The sequence below is a fragment of the Lonchura striata genome, chromosome 12 (assembly GCF_050655825.1).
Source record: "Lonchura striata isolate lonStrDom1 chromosome 12, ASM5065582v1, whole genome shotgun sequence".
In the NCBI taxonomy this organism is placed as follows: Eukaryota; Metazoa; Chordata; class Aves; order Passeriformes; family Estrildidae; genus Lonchura; species Lonchura striata.
In genome coordinates, this window is record NC_140714.1 from 8,914,902 (window position 1) to 8,935,518 (window position 20,617).

The following is a 20,617-nucleotide window of genomic DNA, read 5'->3' on the forward strand; positions in this document are numbered from 1 at the left end:
TAGGATTAGCAGCACCCAACCCTCAGAATGTAGCCACTACTTACGGCTGAGAAAACTGGTTTGTGTGAGCTATTTTGAAAGTGGATAGAACATGTACAGTTATCAAAGGCAGAGAAAGGTCCCCCCCCAAAAAGAATACCTTTTCCTTAAAAGTATATGGATTCTTTATTAAAAAAAAAAAAAAAAAGTCCAGGCACTTTATTTTAAATTTCATCTAAACAAAATCACTGCTCTTGTTAAAAAACTTCTCTTAGCACAACCCTTGTCCTAGAATTAACAAGGAACATGTGAAAGATCAAGTGAACTTAACATTTGAAAATATCTGCATTCTTGCCTGTCCTCTACAAAAGGCAACTAAAGCAAATATTGCAATAGTTTTGCTCTCCCCTCTATGGTATCAGCAGAAACACCATAAGTGATTAATCCTTTTCCATTCAAAGCAAAGACACTAGAGGGCAATGGTAGTCCGAAAATAAACTGGTTAGCCCATTTCAAGATACTTCGTGCTGGAGAACATACTAGAAAACTGTCACAGAATACCTCAATCCTGGCTCCAAGATAAAAATTTCTGAGTTGCTATTCACTATGGAAAATTATCACGGGCTATACTAGAGAAAATGAATTCACATCTAGAATCAAGTTAATTCAGGAGAATAAAAAATTCAGAAATAAAGCAAATTTCAAAATACTTAAAAAATCCATGAAAGTTCATCCTTGCTTACAGGACTTTCTGACCTTTTCAGATTACATGTTCTTCTGGTTATAATAAATATGTATTTAAATTATATTAATTGCTGTAAAATACATTAATTGCATTGCATATCTGTGTAGAACACTTTTGTAAAGAGTACTGGTATGAAAATATCTAACATATCAAATGCAGCTAGGCATAGACTGTTTATTCAACATCTTTAAACTCCTGTGTATTTCAATATTCACAGAATTTTCCTATAGTGTTTCTACCCTGCTTACACTGCTCTCTTTACCTCACACTTTAAAAAGCAAAGAAGGAGAGGAGAAAAAGGAATTGAAGGCTGCAGTGACTCTTCCCAACTAAGAAATCAGAACCTCAGAGCAGGCTCTAAATGCACTGCAATCTGTGCTGTGAGATCAGACCCAGATTTAGGTATGGACAATCTGCCATTGAGGAGGCCCCAGCTTCAGCATCTCACATCAAGAAATAATGAAAGAACCTCCCACCAAAACTGTGGTTCCATGCTCAGCATGCTGGTGACATGCCACAGCATGGGGACAGCAATTTCCTGGAATGCTGTGCCAGCAGGCAGGGTGGCACTGCAGACAGGGGTGGTCCCCACTCAGTGGCACACAGACAGTCCTCCCTTCCTGCATCCTGGCCTTGTCCCCATGCCTGCCCTCATCCCTTCATGCAAACTTGAAGGGCAGCCTGTAAGGAAATTCATTCTGTCTATGCTTCAGAGAACCCCTAAGCCAGCCCTGCAAGAAAACAGACAGAACTTTCATACTACATTTCAGACCCAGAGCAGGTCTAAATGTCACTGCTGAGCAAAGCAAAAGATGTATTTTGCCAGTCCTAAGTGAACTGATAGCAAAATCTTCTGAAGTAGGTCTGAAGGGAGCATGCAAAAAGACTCCTTTTTTTAAATCCTTTAAATCAATCTGTACATGATCTCAATCATGCTTGCATTACTTGAATGGCTGGATAAATTCAAACCCTAAATAATTAAATGAAATGCATATGTAACAGCTCCAGCACACCGAGAGGCAAAGGAACGTTAACATTCATATGAACAACGGATGGGTTCTATAAAGCCTATCAACTTCACTTGGGACACACCCCTCAGAGATGGAGGAGCAAATCTTTCTAAAGAGGAACAAGAGCAGAAAGTTTCTTCCTCCTAAAATAATTAAAAACATTGCTATGAATATAAAACAAGTCGAACAGGACTTACGGCATCTGTAAGAGCCGTGAGACAGTTGGCATCCCATTCTTCAGAGCTTCACAAGTCAGAATGGACTCCAACACTGACACTACCAAAGAAAAAGTAAGAATGAACACATTTTTGCCCAGCAGGATAGCAAATGACTTAGAATGAATGTCTGGCACTGCTGTGTGATGCTCCCCTAAGCATTGCATCAACCAAGCAGTGATGAAGCTCTGTGGCATGTGGTTTTTATTATAGCATTACTATTGCACATAGAAGCTTTTCAAGAATGTTAGACATGAGGCAAGGGAACCCAGGCATCTCATTACTTGTTAAACACTACCTTATCACTCAGCTAAAAAAGTTTTATTCATACACTACATGCATTTGATGAAGAACACGTTTTCTATTTGAACAAGTTACTAATTCTTTCTTGTCACAGGGTGCAAAGATCTCAGGCTGCTATTTCACAACACTTCATCTTTGGTAAAGTCTAGGAGTGTACCCAGGCAGCTGTGACTGAGATGTTCTGCACTGCATACTAACCAACAAACACTGATGGAGCAGGGGGGAAGCTCTCCACTGGAATCGTGTCTGGAGGTCTCCCATAGGTCATTTCATACAGCAAGTGTCCAAAGCAATGAACATCAACACCCTCTAAAGTCTGTGGGGGAAAAAAGAAAAAAAAAACACACCTTGCTAGTTCTTCATAAGTGGTTAACCCAGTGATCTTGCATGTGAAGACAGAAAAGAGGAACCATTAAGGCAGTTCCTAACCACAACCATTTCCCTGCATAACTGTAGCTCAGACGAAATTTTCATGCTACAAGCTACAGCAGCCTCTGTTGTCTTTTTGTACAAGATGGTATAAATGGGAGAGCAGTATAGTCATGCTCTGTAAAAATGTGTGAAGTAGTAAACTCTTCACAAAGCAGTTTAGACATCTGCACAGCAACAGAAGTTCCAACCAAGCACACTTTCCTAGCTAAGTCAAATAGCAAAGAATGAGATTCATAAAATGATCAGTTGTCACTTTACAGGGAAGAAGATAAAAAGATGGGGAAAAAATGCATACCAATCAAACCTAGGAGAGTCTCTTTTGCTCCTCCATACGTTCATGCAAGCTGTACATACATGCTGATCTCCCAGACAGCATATTTCCAAGATTTCTGAATCATGTTTAAACAGAAGAGGCTCTTCTTACAGTAAGAGGTTTTGATGGCACTAATAGATATGGACTAACCATGAACTTGTGATCATTTCTTTGACAATACAGAACTTATTTAGCAAGACCAGCAAGCAGCTCTCTCATGATGCTGCACAGAATTTATTACGATGAGAGCCTAAAGGCAGGGAATGATGTTGCTGCAACAAGGCATATTTGTTTTCATATTTTTGCAGTTAGATAAATATTTTGCTTTGCAAGCCTGTAGTCAGACACCCCTCAAACAAATAAAAATAACCCTTAAATAGCTAGAATCTGCAAGCATCTGATCAATTTTCACAGTCTCCACCAAAGATTACTTCTCCCAGCTAGGCACAAGTAAATAGCTGTGCTCACTGTACAGACATAAAAGTGAAACTGTAGTAGACAATATGCAAATTCCTATGAAGTACAGACCAGAGTGGAAAGAGATATTAAAACAATTGCACTTTACCTCTATTTGTGCTGGCACTGTTGTCACAAAAACACTCACCTGCACTCCCCCTCTACCTGTTTACCTTTGGCCTCAGCCTCGCTCCAGTGTGCTGCAACAGAACTGCTGTGCAGTGATTTGGAGGAAGCAAAAAGCAATTTGATGGAGTAAAGCTCTGATGAAAAAAAAGGTGCTTGAGAGAGATTTTTTTTCATTCTAGTCAGTTCTCCACAAACAAAGGTTGAGAATAAAGATTTGCATGAATTCCTTGTCTGAACCTTACATTAATTTTCCGAAACTGTGAAAAGTATGATCGATAAAATGATGGAAGTCCCAACAAGGAATTTTCTAGATCCAGTAACTTGCAGGTATCCCCATCCAGCATCACATTGGCAGAGTGAAGATGGCCATAAGGAAATCCTTTCTCATGGAGGAATTTTAATACCTGAAAGAATTTGAATAGAGAAGCACCATCACAAGATGGTCTGATGTTTTCAAGATTGTAAGATCATCACTTAAATGCTCCAATACTAAAGCAGACACATAATAAATGAGGCCCCAGTTTGGAATGCTCACTCAACTTGATCTTTTATCTACATCCTCTTTGGCTGACTATTCATTCCCATTTCACTGGTAGGACTTTTCACAAAACAAATATTTGATGCTGATCCTCAAAGCAGGCTTATGGACACCTCCCAAAGAGATCTGGAAACTAAAATTTTAAATTCTACTGAATATAACAGTTTCAATTAAAAAAATTTAAAACACACTAACAAGCATGCATTTATGGCATGTTCTGCAGGCTATGAGGTACTTCTTTCCCATGTTACACAAGGAATAGACTATATTATCACCTCTCCCATTTAAGCTCTACATATACCAACTGCATTTTCTAGGGGGGGGTCATAAATGGTCTCACACAAATATATCTAAATTCAACTCAGCAGTGTATCTCAATTTGCATTTAGCTTTGAATTCTGCTGAAGGTTTGTCCACTTTCTGTAGTTAGACCAGCTGGCCTCCAAAATAATAAATCAAAAAAGCCGGTAAATAAAGAAAAAAATTACCTCTAATATTTGCCTTCCATATGTTTTTATTTGCTGAAGTTCAAGACCTTGAATTTTTTTAGGATTGCAATACTTCTTCAGGAATGGATCTTTTGGCTTTGCCTTTAAAAGAAACACACGAATCAAGTACTATGCCTAGAAAAGTCATAATTTGCTTTAGTTTGCTTAGCAATTGATGGCAAACACTTTTATAAAAAACATGTATGGTCACTCCAGCATATGTTCTGCCATTTGACTTGGGGGTAAGGGGAAGATGTTACCTTATAAATGAGGTCCTTTAGTGTCCCTTTTTCACTGAATGGTCTTATAACCAGTGCTGAAGATTCGTTGGCAATGGCAAAAGTGATTTTGTAAATATAGGGATGCTACCAAAAGAAGAAACTGTAGGTAAATTTCAGATGATAGATTTTTAAATCATTTGTGTTCAATTCACAAGTAAAAAAATACCAGTCTGAATTGTGTATTTAAAGTAGTAAATTGGATTCTGTCAGTGATAAGGAATAACTGAAAATATTCAGTCTTAACCTGTAGTAAATGCAAAAAAAAAAAACTTCACAAAGACATTATTCAATTAACATATAAATTAAAAACAACAACAAAAAAAAACCTGTTTCAGCCAGTTTTTCACATGCTTAACAACCTTAAACAGAGACTCCAGAGACTCCTTTTGGAGTCAAATGCCAGTTTTTCAGGCAGAGATGTCTACTGGATTTATAATGTGGCATTTCACAGGAGCTTAAATAGTACACCCTCCATTGCAGCTCTATTAAGATGCTCCTGAGTCCAAAGAACTGAAAAAATAACAATACTTGTTCCACTGCCTCATCCACTGCTGCCTGGGAGTATCCCAGCTCACGGATTAGCAATTTCACTTAAACAGTTCTATCCTAACAGCCTGAAGGTGTTGAGGAGATTAAATAAAAGCTCATGATCTCACAGTACTGCACAAGAAGGAAAAAAATCAAATCAACCACAACACTGAATCTCCTTTAGTAATCCTGCAGGATTATTACTTGTGCTGAGAACGTTACCTCACAGTATATGGGAAATTTAATTAAAAGGTTTGCAAACCTTTAATGAAAGCAACCCTAAAACTACAAACTATGCCAACTAGGCTACATGTGCTTTTCCAAGATCAGTCCTTGACACACACTTTCATACTAGCAAAATTTTAAAATCTTCAGTACTCACAGAACAGGAAGAAAGAAGTTTCACAGCATACTGTAAGTCTCTGTCAGACAAGTATTTATCAGGGCCAAGATCAGCCTGGAAGTAAACAGGATAAGAATGGCATAAAAATACATGTTGCATTCCATACAGAAGATGTGATCAATGTTCTACCTTGGCATATTAGGCCACATGTTTGAAGGTATATTTTGAAGAGCAAGCAAGAAAATTACACATACAAAATGAAACATGAGGAGGCTGCATAAGGCCATACAAACATCCCGACCATAAATATTACTGCCTCTTTTCTCCCACTGACCTGACATGCATTGCTACCACTGAATGAACTTTGCCAACCCTAAACTGGGGACTGTGTACATTAGGAACTGATAAGGCACCTTCTTCCTCTGCAGCAAGAAAAACTTCCCTCCTCCCACAGGCTTTAGTGACCTCTGCTCTCCAGTGAAGTCTCACAAACAGCTGTGCTCATACAACTAACAGGGCAGCACATTTCAGAACAGGAGCAAAATCAACTCTCATTGAGGGAGCAATTCATGCCCTGCTCACCTATTAGTTTGTCAGTACAACTAAAAGTCTGAGTAGGAAAACCCATGACTTTAAAAAGGTTCATCTCATTATTTTCAGTGAGCACATTTATATTATGGTCAACAGCCACATCATTACAAGTAAAGAATCCTGAGGTGCAGGTTTGGGAACAAATGGCCAGGCACAGAAAGTTCCAAACTGGATTTGCCACCAGAGGAAAGAAAAACAAGAAATTCCACATCACACATCTACCTAAGGGCTTCCAAAGCTGTCTCAAAGCCTGAGCTCTTCAATCTCTCTCCCCATCACTCACACATGATAGTCAAAATCAAACTTTGAGTGAAATTAAGAAAGACTTAAGAATTAAATTAAAGCATAGATACCCAGCTTAACACTAGCCGTTCCTTTGGTTGATTCTTAATTTTCATTAAGAAATATTTCTTACGTATTCGCCAACCTACAAAAAAAAGTAAAGAAAAAACTCAGCAGGGGCTTTAATTAAACTGCCAAATCACACAGCTTGCAGGTAGGACAAGGTCTGTAAGCAAAGACAGTATTGGAACCTTAGGACAACTCTCATAATTGGGAAAAAAATCAAAGAAGTTTTCATGCACACATGGCCTTCTTACCTATATCTTTTAATGGTTCAACTACTTCCCACTTTGGCTCTGATCGGAAGAACATTGAAACATGCTGTAAGGCAATTTCTGGAAAGAAAAAAAGGAGACAAAGAGGGAGAAAAAGAAGAAAAAAATTTAAATGTTTTTAAGACACTGTATAATGTAATTATCCACATATGAGGCAAGGTCCAATGCCAGAAGGAAGCCTTCAGGAATTCAGACTAAAAGTCAGCAAAATCAATTCAAAAGGAAACCAGATAAAAATACAGTTAGAAAGCATTTGAGTTTTTAACCTGGTAACTCAAATCCAGAGAGAAAACAGAGAAAGCACTGCTTGGAATACTTAGCCTACAATCTCCATTCTATCTGTACTGGATCTACATTTCCAAGTCTAAATCACAGCTCAGATTTCCCACACTAGGTGTACACAACATTAGAACACCAAATGTTTCTGCTGCATCTGTAAAAGTGCTTTTATCTTTTTGACATCCATTTATGTTGCTATTACTAAGTGTAGTTTGTAAACTAGTTCTGTTTCACTACAGGTTATTGTGCCCTTTTCTGTGCAGGCAGAGGTATTTGGCCAGCTATCATGGGACTTCATACATTTTGAGGGCCAAGGGGGAGGACACCCATCTGGTTAGTGAATTCTCCCACAGCTGGGAATACAACTGGTTTATTCATGAAGGGACTTGAGGGGAAATCTCAATGAGAACTGGGGGAGAGAAAGGGAATCATGCCAAGGGAATCATGGCATAGAAACACAGCAAAAAGTAAGGATGTGATGATCTCTCTGCACTGTATCTTCTTTCTTCAGAAATATGCTAGGAAAAAATGTGTAATAAGTATAATCTCTCTGCTCCAGTATTTAGGAAATTACAAACTGATGGCATCTCTAAAGACCACAGGCAATGACGTGTGTCACCAGATTCCCAGCAACTTGCAGGAATAACAATCTTCATGAAAGTGCTCAAAATTAACACAGACATCACAACACCTCCTTGAGAATTTAAACTGCTTGCTCAGCATTAGCCAGACAAACTGCATCCTTAAAGAGTTACTAATAATTTACAACTCCTGCACAGCTTATCATACTGGGAAATGTTCTTTGCACTTTGAAGCTGAAGACACAAGAATGTTACATAAAGAGAGGGAAAAAAGACAAGTGAAAAGGAAGCACTGAGTTCCTGCTTCAGCAGGCTCTGCTTCTAAGAAAACAAGCTTTGCATTTTGCAAAGAGTTGGTTTGTATATGAACTAAATTTGTGGAGTGGGTTTCATCACTAAGAGGAAGTTTTTTCAATCTGTAAGACAAATATTTATTGATATCCAATGGCTGAAGCTGCAGTAAGACAAATTCAAAGAATAAACAGTTAGCAATGAAGAAACTGATCACTGGGATATAATTTTAAGGAATGCAGTGACTTTCCAGTATCTGTGGGAAAAGAGTATCTGGCTTAGTCTAGCCTTGAAAAAGTACTCAACCTAGCTCAAACAACTAGTTCTAAATTAGATCACACCTCAAAGCAAGGGTAGGAGCTGGACAAGATAACCACAATTCTTGAAAGATTCAGGGCTCAGAAAATGGTCTGTTTTAACAGAACTCTAAGCTAACAAACTTAACTCCACTTTATACTCTGACAGAAAAATTATTTCCCAAGAGCAACTCTTTTCATTTATTATGAATTACGAAAACTAGATGTCACTCTCACCAACCCTCCTCCTCCAAGTTCTGCTTATACAGATCTTGACCCTCTTCACTCCTCTGTGAAATAATTCAAATATTTATATTTCACAATCCCAGCAGGATCCATGCACAGAGCTGGAGGAGCATTATCACAAATAATCACAGGCACAGTAGGATAATTTTGAAGATTATTCCCCCCATGCTTCAGTGTAGATCCTGGCCAGCATTCACAGAAGATACAGAGCACGTGCTGAAGTCAAAGTGAAGTACAGTTCTGTATTTTTGACTTACCAGTGTAATTTACAGAATAGCTGTTTGGGTCCAAGAATTTCTTTACCAGTTCACAGTTAGACAGTATGTGATGGGCAGTAATCACATCCAGGTAGGCCTGGAGTCCCTTCTGTCTTTCAGCAATGAATTCACGCTCCATATTTCCAATCAACTTTTTTGGAGGAAGAGGTAGACTTAGAGTTGAGATCTTAAAAAGAGAGGAAAAATTACTAACCTTGCTTGCAAAATGCCTCAAGGATATAAAACTAGCAACCCAGAAAGCAAACGTTTCTCAGCAGCAAGCTGGATAACTCTTTGTACAGTGTATGTACAAGCTTTTCTATTTTTCCTAGCACAGTTATCAGAATCAGATGACAGCTCACATCCCACTGTGAAGAGATTATTAAGTGGAACAACACTGAAAATACAAGGAAACAAATTTTTGCTAGTGATTCATACATTTAAGATCACTACCCAAAACTTTCAGATATTTAATAGTGACAATTTTCAGCCAGATTCTTTCTATGACGTTATTCTGCCACAGCACAAAAACAATTCACACCTTACCATTTTTCATCAAGTGCAGATTAGTACCTTTCATCTGCCTCTATGTATAAATATGTAATTTCAAATACAGTGCAGATTTCCATTTTATCTTCTGAATTTGCTCCTGTACATTTTTTAAACATCTATATACCTTTCAACCCAGAAATAGCTGCAATATACCAGGGGATGTATGCTAATTGCATTATACTGACACAAGAGATCCAAAACTTAAGGGAAAAAATCAGAGAAATCCTTCAAAATAGGACAATGAAAAAAATTTCAAAGCCTTTGCAAATTAGATCAAAGAGATCATCTTTAGTGTTTAGATTCAATTACGTCATGTGAATAGCCAGAACACATTTTTCGTGTTGTTAACACATCGTTGTCCTGCAGATCAAAGCACCTGCCTTGGGTAAGCTGAATCCCCATGGGAGTTATCTTCAAGAATTGCATGTTGCAGCAATCAATTGCACCAGATGCAATAACCTCATTTCTAAAGCAGAGTTCACCAGGGAGAAGACTGGGACTTCTGGTGTTTTAACAACTTTCATTTTAACTAGTGAAAAAAGTGGATTAGTTCAACAAACTGGGGCAGAAGGAGCATTCCCCTTCCTTTCTACTTCCTTCATTTGAACACAGGAGTTGTCCTCTGCTAACTTCAGCACTTCTCCTACTTCTCGTTTTCTGACTTCAAATTATGGGCTGAAAAAGAGCTATAACTATGTCTGAATTACAGAAACTATTTATAAACCAGCAAGAAAACCCAAAAGCAACCATATATCACTTACAGCCAGTAATTCACCAAATTAGTTTTAGCACCAGAGACAAAGAGAACTCTTTTGGCAGACCACTCATTTTAATTAAAAACTGAGTGTCTAAACAAGAGCTGAGACCTTTTCTAGAATTACTCACTTAAAAAGCAAGTCAAATCTTCATCACCTTTACCTTCTTGACCTGACAGCTAGCCACCATCAGAGAGAAACTGACTCTAATTCACAGGTTTTCCAACCATTATCATTTGTTTTAAACTCATAAATCAGACTTCTACTATTTTTCAACAGAAAGTAACATTCAGGCCCAGGTTTTTGTAGCCATCTGCCAAAACACACAGCACAGCACAGCAAGAGCACTCCAGCAGAGAACACCTCACTGAGAGCCTGACCTTGCAAAGACCTTACATGCTTTCAGACACCGCTTCTCAGTGGCCCCAGCTCACCACTGGAGCCAGGATGGGCTTGCCAGGGAAGAACCTGGGAATTAACATTCTTATCTTCAAACCACAGCCTGCTCAGGAATGTCTGTTCAAAAGCTGCAATAAAATGCTTCACAAAAGCCAGATATCTTGCTGTGAATTCCAGTACTTCCAGTACCAGCACTTCACTTGACAAAACAGAAGAATGATTTCCACTGATCTCTGTCAAATAAGTAAAGAGGAAAAAAATGCAGAACGGACTGGAAGAAGCTTTTCAATCTGGTACAACTGAGAGTTCAAGGGAACATGTCTTGAAACTTTCTGATACAAATCAAGGTCACATATATACACTTCATTTTTTCCCAAGGTGCTTGGCATGACTGCATTCCTTTGCCTAGACAATTTTTAAATTATCAATCCTTACTGTACATAGCACTAGATTAAGAACAGAAAATTTGCATTCCAACTCAACTGCAACTGTGCTCAAACACATCCACATAAACACAGAGAGGTCAAGTATGCCAGAAAAACTTGGAGAACTTGGGCTTTACACTCAAAAGAAGCTCCAGCAGTTCTTCCAGCAGATCTTTAGCTTTGAAGGAAAAAGATTAGGGTTTGGTATCTTCTTATTTGTTTGGAGTTTTGTTTGTTTACTCTAATTTCAATATATACAAGATGAGAGCTTAAAGAGTTTTAAAATATGTCACTGGACCTGAATATTGTGATGGAATATTGTTGCTTAGTTTTGGATGGAAACATCTGAGAAGTGTTTTACTGTCTTAACAGATGAGGAAAGTTCAGCTCCAGCATCACAAAGATTAATTTATAAAAAACTCTGAAACAGTGGGAGAAAAGAGCCACTGCAGGAGACCAACTGCTAAAGCACATGGCCTGCTAATTTAGCCACCCTCTTATATCCTCCCATTTAAGTTAGAGGTACATTTTGATAATTCTTTTTAACGTTTTCCAGTCATCCAAGCAGCTGACATTTTATCCTGGATCTTAGTCTCTCCTGTTTCCAATTTCCCCTTTGTCTCACTCTGCAAAGTTGCTCTCAGATAATTTCCTGGACCCTCCACTTTTATAATCCACTTCTATTTCAGATAAAAAGGCTTTTTCTTTCTAAACTCCATCATACATAACCTATTTACCTTCACTTTACAGATTTTTCACACAGGCCTAACTTTGCAGTACCTGTCATTTCTGGATTTTAAGTTTTAAAGGTCCATTGCCTTCTCTACTAAAGCTGCCTCATTTGAAAGGTAAATGAGAAGGCAACAAAGCCTTTTCATGCCTTAACACACTATTCCCCCATGGTTAAGAGCAGCTTGTTATAGGTGGCTGCAAAGTGAACTCTTCCTTCTTTTTAAAACTTCCACAATTTTTTTTAATCTGTGATATCCATCCAAACTATGTTAGACCACAATGACCCCAAGGTATTCTGATGACTAGTACCAACTCAACTCCTTGTGTTCCCATGGGTGTTTGTCTAATTTTAGATCTTGGATGTCTCTGGTGCAGGAGACACCTCTGTATTGCATTTATTCAGCACATCACAGAGAAGGTTTCTAGGTCATGATACAAGTTCCTACGTGCTGCTGCACATTTAACAGATTAATTCCACAAGGTAACCATGCTGCATCTGTTGAATTATGACTGATTTGGCCCTGTCCACCTGCAGCAGAGGGAGCAGTTACAGTGGGCTCTCAGAGCACACAAATCAACATCCTTACAGGGTTTTGCTCATCAAGGCTCATCAAGCAGATAGTTGATTTGATCTGGGGAGGAGGGGGGAAGTGGAAGCAGTATTAAGCTCTTGAATTCATGAAACACTTAACAAGGGAAAAATTTTAAAGTCACAAAAATCTATCCTCAAATCGTGCCATTCGCTTTTTATCCTGTTTGCCCAGTATGGAAATCTCAAGTAATGAGTTTGTCTCCTGTAGATGTTAATCACTGCTGCTTCCCCCCGTTCCCAAACACACTCACACTTCTGCTTTTTCCCACACAAACTAAAAAGAAATAATTGTCCTAAAAAGCAGAAGAAAACACACAGTAAGTCCAGTGTCTGACCAAGGAACACTCCTCAGTGACACAGAAAACCATCACATGAGAAGCAGCATCTGGTAGTGCTTTTAGACGAATATAAATAATGAGACACATAGCACTTCAATGCTGAATTTATAAGGTTGGTATGTGCCTTGGCTTTCTCCAAATCAAAGGAGGAACAAATAAAAACACATAAAACCGGAACAAGTCACAGGACTGAAGGGAAAGATTCAGCATCTGCCAATTTCCTCCATTTCTATATAAATTCATCCTGCTGATACTAAAATTCAATTTTTACATGAGAAAACTTAAAGATGAAAAAGTATATATTCATGTTACATTTGAAGTCACAGTTTACAGCTCTTTACAACTAGGTAGGAGCTTTTTTCTTTCACCACAATATATAAAAATACCACAAGGCATAAATATCACAATTCTGAATATATTCTTCTAACAGCATTTTTTATTCATATATGAAGAGTGAAAATTACCTGCAGGCTGTTATTCAACAAGTCAAAGTCACTATATCGCCTCACGATCTGTAAAATAAAATACAAAGTTCAGGAAACAAATTCCTTTTTCTATTAGCATTTTACTTCTCAAAATCCCATCAGAAAAAATGAATTCCCATTTACAATTATCTTCTTTTGCAATTTTTGTACAAATGCCTAACTGTTGGATTTATGTCACATTGCCAGAGAGCAAAAAAGAGTTTTTAATCACAGCTTGATCAGACAGAAAATGCATTTCTAAAAATTACCTTAAAACAGTACTTGTGAGCAAAGTTGTCTGCAAACAAGGCATTTTTGCTATATTAGATGTGACAATTTTTCACACTCATCTTTATTACTACTTCTTGGTTTCACTGGTCTCATATAAGCAGAGCTGTGATTTTAGCACTGAGAAAGGCAAACTGGAATTTTAGATTTTAAATTTATGGTTGTACCAACACACAGTAGAAACACATGACAGGCATTTTTCCTGGAATATTCAGAATTGCAGCAGACAACATGCCTTCTGTAGCTGGCAGCAATACTGTTTTTCTCTTAGCTTTGACCAAAAGAATTCAAGCACTTCATGTTCTCAATTTCAAATCAACATTTCTCTTTCCAGCTCAAATTTTAAAAGGTAGCAATAGGCAATTTTCAAACTTTTCCTAAAAAAGGAGTCCCGGTTACATGAACTACAACTTAAGAAATTACCTGCCAACTGTTTTCTGTTGAAACTCCTCTCTGGACACGGATTATGTACTCCTAGTAAAAGGGAAAAAAATTATACATGAGAACTAATGAGCTGAAGAAATATTAGGCACTTCTTCAAATAAGACAACTAACATTCAAATGCAGAACATTCAGATCCAACACCTGGGTTTGCTCAGACCCATCCCTAACAGTTGCTCTGCTCTGCTTTCCCAGCACAGAGGACAAGGAGAGTTCCAGGAGCTTGCACACCTGTGGGGCACTCAAGTGGTTTCATTTAGTCACAGAAGAAGACAGCAAAAGCATCTCAGCACACAGCTCTACCCACAACAGCTGAAGAAACCTCTCCCTTCCCACCTCCAGTATCTAACAAGTGCCCCCAGGAATTATTGCCACCACCATAACAAAGTAAAATGCCAGTAAATACCTACACCCAAAGTGTCTATTTTCAGAAAGTCAGCCTAACATGGCTCCTCCATATTCTTTCCTCTTACCCATTTGAAATCATAATTATGGTATCTTCCTTCAAAACAAGAAGCCCAAATCCTCATAACTAGTAACATAAATACACAGAGCTGATAAGATTTAACCAGAGTAATTATCTTTGGAAACTATATGACAGAAATCAATTAATGGGACACCTGGAAACCCATATTCACCTCTAATGTGTGTTTCCTTGTTTTGTGACCATTACTGCATTTTGGGAAGAGGCTACTTCACACACAGACAAAAAATTGCAGCAACTGCTTATTCATCAAGTCTCAAAGGAACATTGGCTGCTTTCTGAAAAACCACACCAGTGATGATTCACCATGTGCAGTCATTCATCTTTTCTAGGATTTTGGAAGAAGCTGAGTTATTGCTCAATCTCTTGTAGCACTTCTCTTTATCCAGTGATTGTAATTTTCTATTGAGCCCCAAGAAAATGCTTCAAGACAGGCAGAACACAAATTCATTAAAGAACCATGAAAGGATCTTACTGCACACAACCACACTGGTCAACACGGCTCTTCTGGAGAGCCTCATGATACACAACTTGGGACACAGAGCTCATTCTCACTGTAAGATTATATTTTAAAAAAACCTTATTTGGGCCACAACTATTTTTCCCCACACTTACTTGAGCATTTTCCCATCCCATCCATATTTGCTTTTGTGGCCTAATGCATTAATCAAGTTCCTTTTTTATATTACAGGGTTTGCAACTGGAAAGAGAAGACCAAACACTCTCCAGATGAGGCCATTAGTTGTGTCTGTAAGGAAGTTCCACCACACACATCTCCATAATGAATTTTTGTCCAACTCAGGACTACCCTGTCAATACAACTAATGAAAAAGCCTAAATGATCTTCTGAGTTAGTGGAGGGGCTTTCCCCCCAAAGCTGGTAATAAGACTGAAAGTCAAAGAACAGTAATAGTAGAAAAGCAAGGATAATACAACCCCATTCTCAGTATCTGCCAGGGGTACACATAATCAGCAGACCACAGAATGCTGAGTTCCAGTGAGAAGTTGATACTTCCTATTGCCTCTGTGTGGCAACAAACTTGTCGTGGGATTATAATTAGCACACTGATATATGCTTCCCATAGGACCAGAGAAGAGCTTTCAACTCTTCAAATCTAAATGCATAAATGCCTTTATTGCTCTGCCAACTTCTGTTTTAGTTAGGAAAAAAAACTTGAATTACAACAGTCTTCTTCTGAGACAACCTGATAGTGGGACTGCCCATAGGAAATAAATGAAAGCATAAGGAAAACAGAGGCACACTCAGGTTCATCTGTGTTTAGCAACATCATCAAACATAGGAAAACAGGGTGGAAATGCCTTCAGAAAAAGCTAGTAATTACCAGAGTTCACTCTTGCAAATAATTTTAAGCATCAGCAACCAGGCTCAGGGAGGTCAATGTTAGCTACACTCCTGTACAAATTCCCATGGCATCTTTCACTCCTACATGAATAGCTCAGAATTTTTCCTATGACTCAGTTTACCAAATAACTTCAAAGGAGCCCTAACAGCTGCTGGTTGGGAAAGAAAGGTCTCAGCTTGCAGCAGAGAGACAACCTCCCCCTATGCTTTGCCCACGAGCAGCAAGGTCACTGTCAGCAGGAGCCTCCAACAGGACAAGCCACAAAACCATTCCCAAAACAACCTCCCTGGCTCCCTCCACACAGGTAAGGTTTGTACATCCGCTGCTCTTCCTACCTGTACTGCCAAACCACTTCATGACACAACCTTGATATTCCTGCAGCAGCTCAAAATACATTTTTAAAGATGCCAAGCAAAGCAGTTTTACCTATGGGATCATTTCCTGGCTGCTCCAATTAGTCAAAAAAAGCTGAAATAGGTGCTGGGAGGAGGAGGTTGGGAGCAGGGAAATATGTATGACCCCAGCTACACAATCATTTCCTAAAATGTTCTTCCTAGTACTACAGAGTTCTGGATAGAGCTCTGAAAAGGAGTATTTTCCATATAACCACATGGATCAGTGACAACCACACTGCTGATAACAGTTTCACACTCACTGCGTGGGATTAATGTTACCCTGAATTCACCCATTTTCAGGTAGAGCCAAGATTTAGATGGTTTCATTTCTTGGGGTTTTTTTCTCCCCAAAATTCACCAAGATTAGTCCCTGGTGCTCCAGCAATTATTAAAACATTATCATCAGCAACCCAGAGCTGCTCAGCAAAATTTTGTTAACATTCCTGGGGGGGAAATTGCACAGCAAAGCACTCCAAATGTTTAACAATTGCTCTTTATCATCATTCCTAGTTTTTGAAACAGGAAGCAAACCGGAAAGAAGGCTTTTGCAGAGACAAAACAGGGGGAAAAAAAAGTGGTGAGTTAAGAGATTCTTATAATGAAATAGCTCAACAATATTGGGTAACACATTCTGTTTCCCCAGGCAAATCATCTCTAAATTTCCAGCTCAGGATAGTCAGTCTCTTTTTCCACAGATTTCTGCTTTACATCTGTTTAATCCAACAGGCTTGAAAAGCCAGCCCTTATAAAGATCCAGGTCACCTTCAGGTCACATCAACTAAAAGTTTGAAAGGGCTTTATTTTATAAGCATTAAAGAGAGAAAAGCCTAATTAAGCATGAATACAATCCCTGCTTAAGTAGGCTGGATTGGAACAATTTCTAGTAAGAAGCTCTTTTAAATGTTTATTTAGAAAATCTCCCATGTGAAAAGTAGCAACAACATCAGGAGAGCTGCTCAGCCTCAGAGGCCTCTCTGTTACAGGGCACAGTATTTATTTGCTATTGCACAGCCTGCCATTAAGCCCATCTGAGGTAGAAGCAGCAGCAGTGGTTGGTGTTTCCCCACTTTCTAAACAATGCAGGTGTGTGTCTGTGCTGCACCATTCACACACTGCATCCCTTCTGTAGTAATGAGTCAGCCATTGACTAAGTGAAAGTTATGAAGTAGGACAACTGCAGGGAAAAAATAGGACACACATTGACATGCAATGAAACTTAGTGAACACAAAAAACCTTGGAGAGAGATGAGAAATTACAGATTTTCAGTGCTCTGCATCACCATGACCTTCACCAGAAAGTCAAATTACTCACAGTTTTTGAGGAAATACTCAGTGGCCAACAAAAATATTCTAATTAGGGTTTACTAAAGTACAATATGGAAACTAATATTTTGACTACAATCTTCACAGGACCTACAAATGCAATACTAATTTAGTAAGATCACCAGTGGAAACCCTAAGTTTGGAATATTTAAAATTGTGTGACGAAAGAGCCATCTTTTGTGAGCTCAGGCTGGAGGAGAGGTGGGAGATAATCAAGTTTACTGACTAAATCCAGGGGAGGAACTGCATTTCTGAAACCAGTGAACTACGACAGTTCCTTGTGTAAAGCCATGTCTAAAAGTAACTTCATGTTTGTTTTTGTCCAAAGTGAATGCAGCCTTGAGAAGACTGAATTCCTTGTAAAGCAGATGTACAAAATCTTTTACAAGCTTTTAAATGAAACTCTACAGTCCTAGAAATATGTGGCTCCATTTTTCTATTTGGAACAATATAGGAAAAATATAAATGCTTTTTCAACGTTTTCCAAATCTAACAGCCATGACTGTCAACATTCAACACTGCTTAAGGAAAACTAGAAACTCTGAAAGATTGTTAGGAGAGAGATTTATTTCAGCTGTTCATTTCCAAATGCCTTTAAGACAACAATGTACTGTATCAAAGCTGGCTGTTTCACTACTTCAATTTCAAAATATGAAACACATGAAAAAGGAAAATTACTTCAGAAAAGAACTGAGAAATGTTAAGAACACGTACAACTCACCAGTAGTTTTACTGCTGAACAGACTTGCAGGTATAGTTCTTAATAAGGAAAATGTCAAGATTTTCATGGAAGAAAATAGCGTCCTATTTTAAGGCTCTAGAAAAAAACCACTATTAAATGGTGAACACAGAGATGAAATATTGCAATATGAGGCAAGTTTAATAGCCAAAATGTATTAAAGCTTTCGTGTTGAAATTGCCTCTGTTGTCAGAACACAACATTTGGCATCAAGATGAGATACTTGCAAATGGCTTAGTATATTGGATGTACTCCTGCTCCTATTGAAGTCAAGGAATGCAATAGCAACAAAACTTCATTTTCTACAAAAAGGCTGGTACACAGACCTACAAAGGGACTGACTCATGGCTGTGGAAAGGTGCCCAACACACCCCTGGAAGTTACACAGGCAGTGCTAGAGGCTGAAGCATAAAGAAGGAGAGAAAATGAAGCTGACTGGGCTTGCTCTCGTCATTTCAAATCTATTCAGTGAGATGCCATTGGAATGCACCTGCAATATGAATTTTTTTGGCTTTCAAAATGAAAAGGACTCCATAAACACCACGCTATAGAATTAATTGTATTTAATTGCCAATTCCAACAAAACTCAGACTGCTTGTAACACACTTAACCAGGGAAACAACTTTTGCAAACATAGAAAGGCATCATTTTCCTCTTCCAATTATGACTGGAATTAAATACACAGAAATAAAAACTCAGTGAACAATTTCTTTGTTGCAATGCAAAAACATTGAGATTATGTTGCAGCTCAGATATCCTAAGTCCAGTAAGAACTTCTGAGCTCTTCTGACTTGAACAAAGTATGCTGAGCCTATGTGCCTATGAGATAATTTGGCAGTTGGCTCCCTAACAATCTAAAAACCCATTTATGGGGGGTTGACATACTCTTACTAAGCAAAAAGTGCAAATCCTCAAAAGTCCATTTTCAATAATAGCTTAATCCCTTCTTAGGTTTCTGGAGAACTAGGTGAGAACATAGTAGTCTCAGGTTTTGTTTTCAGTTTTGTTTTTTTTCAGTTTCACCTTCAGCCTCAGGAAACAGAAACTCAGCCTGTGCCAAGTACAGCCCTTGATTCAACGCTATGGAGTTTACACTTACCTAGTCTGTTGTACTAAATTTAAATTAACAGAAACTGCTTAGAACAATACACAAGCAAACTATTCATTAGACACAAGCTTTGGTCTTCTGTGTGATATTTCACTGTGTCTACAGCTTTTCCTGAAATTCTTCACCTTTTCCTTAGCTGTTTTTTCAGAAGACTGGCTATTTTCAGCACCAACAGGAGGTTTATATAACTACTACTTCAGTTGCCATGTTAAAGTTGCACCTAAACTCAGCCTAAGCCATCTTCATATGGGCACTTTTAAAAGCTATGATCTACAGGAAAAAAGTACAAACCCAAGTTTAAAACAACACTTGCAACACTAAACAACATTATAAAATCTTAATATATAGTGCTGACAAAAGAATTTTAAAAAATCATGGCTGTCTTTGCTTTAGAACAGGCCTAGTTCTCCAAAGATTAGTTTGGGATAAAGGATTTTATAGATCTACATCTTTTAAAGATACCACTTTGAGGTGGAACGAGGAAGAAAACTAAAAAGCATTCAGTTAATGACAATCTATTTTCTTCTGACTATAATTTAACAAAGTAAAATACAGTTTTCAGACCCCACAAAAACACTTCAACCCTTATTTCTTAGAAGTGCTTCATTCACACACCTCTTCAGAGACAAGGATTTGTTTCCATAGCTTATTTTGAATCAGGAAAGTTCAAATCAGGGACAGCATCACCCACCAATAAACAAGCTATTCAGACACCAGGGACATAAAATGAAGTATCTGAAATGACAGAATAGTCCACTTACATCAAATAAGAAACCAAGTCTCTATTAATGGCTTCCTGTATTTTGTTATCCCACATTGGCTCTGTATAAACCATCTGTGCTGAACACACTTCAAGCCATCTTTCAGCTATCAACAGGGCTTCTGCAGCAAAACAAACAATTACTAATAGATGTATCTTAGAGACAGATTTTAAATCAAAAGGCACGGTGCTCCAGCATTCTGTTATTAAGAAAAGATCAGAAGAAAACAGTAGAGAATTTTCCAGCACACCCATTAGTAACAGAATACAGAGATGAAAGACGGGGCTATCGCACTCCCTCAGAAACAAGAAGGGTCTGGATTTCAAAAATTCTTCCAAGAGATCATTCTAAAAGAATTTTGTGACTTTTTCTTCTCTAACCAGAATCACACAAACCAAAGGAAAGAACACAAAGCGCTATTGTCATTTGCACTAACAAAAAAGCATAATAAGGAAACAAGCTACTAACGAAACATAATCTGGTCTGCTAACTGGGGAGTATTAGGAGTTACACAACTTCTCACAGGACTTGGCACACCC

At 38.3% G+C, this 20,617-nt stretch overlaps 1 protein-coding gene across 16 annotated transcripts in view; it reads right to left on the reverse strand.

Annotated features, from left to right (window-relative positions):
* Positions 1 to 20,617, reverse strand: part of PXK (PX domain containing serine/threonine kinase like) — a 33,034-nt gene that overhangs the window by 10,864 nt on the left and 1,553 nt on the right. For all 16 annotated transcript variants that reach the window (XR_014958116.1, XR_014958117.1, XM_021530956.4 and 13 more), the window contains exons 2-12: positions 13,887 to 13,937; positions 13,176 to 13,223; positions 8,919 to 9,105; positions 6,951 to 7,028; positions 6,705 to 6,778; positions 5,800 to 5,874; positions 4,869 to 4,973; positions 4,609 to 4,710; positions 3,825 to 3,986; positions 2,451 to 2,568; positions 1,932 to 2,010 (exon numbers count right to left, since the gene is read on the reverse strand). Coding sequence is in view for 14 of the 16 variants with exons in the window: in XM_021530956.4 (XP_021386631.3) it covers positions 1,932 to 2,010; positions 2,451 to 2,568; positions 3,825 to 3,986; positions 4,609 to 4,710; positions 4,869 to 4,973; positions 5,800 to 5,874; positions 6,705 to 6,778; positions 6,951 to 7,028; positions 8,919 to 9,105; positions 13,176 to 13,223; positions 13,887 to 13,937 (1,079 nt within the window). In the remaining 2 variants the exon portion in view is untranslated. The remainder of the gene's footprint in view (positions 1 to 1,931; positions 2,011 to 2,450; positions 2,569 to 3,824; positions 3,987 to 4,608; positions 4,711 to 4,868; positions 4,974 to 5,799; positions 5,875 to 6,704; positions 6,779 to 6,950; positions 7,029 to 8,918; positions 9,106 to 13,175; positions 13,224 to 13,886; positions 13,938 to 20,617) is intronic.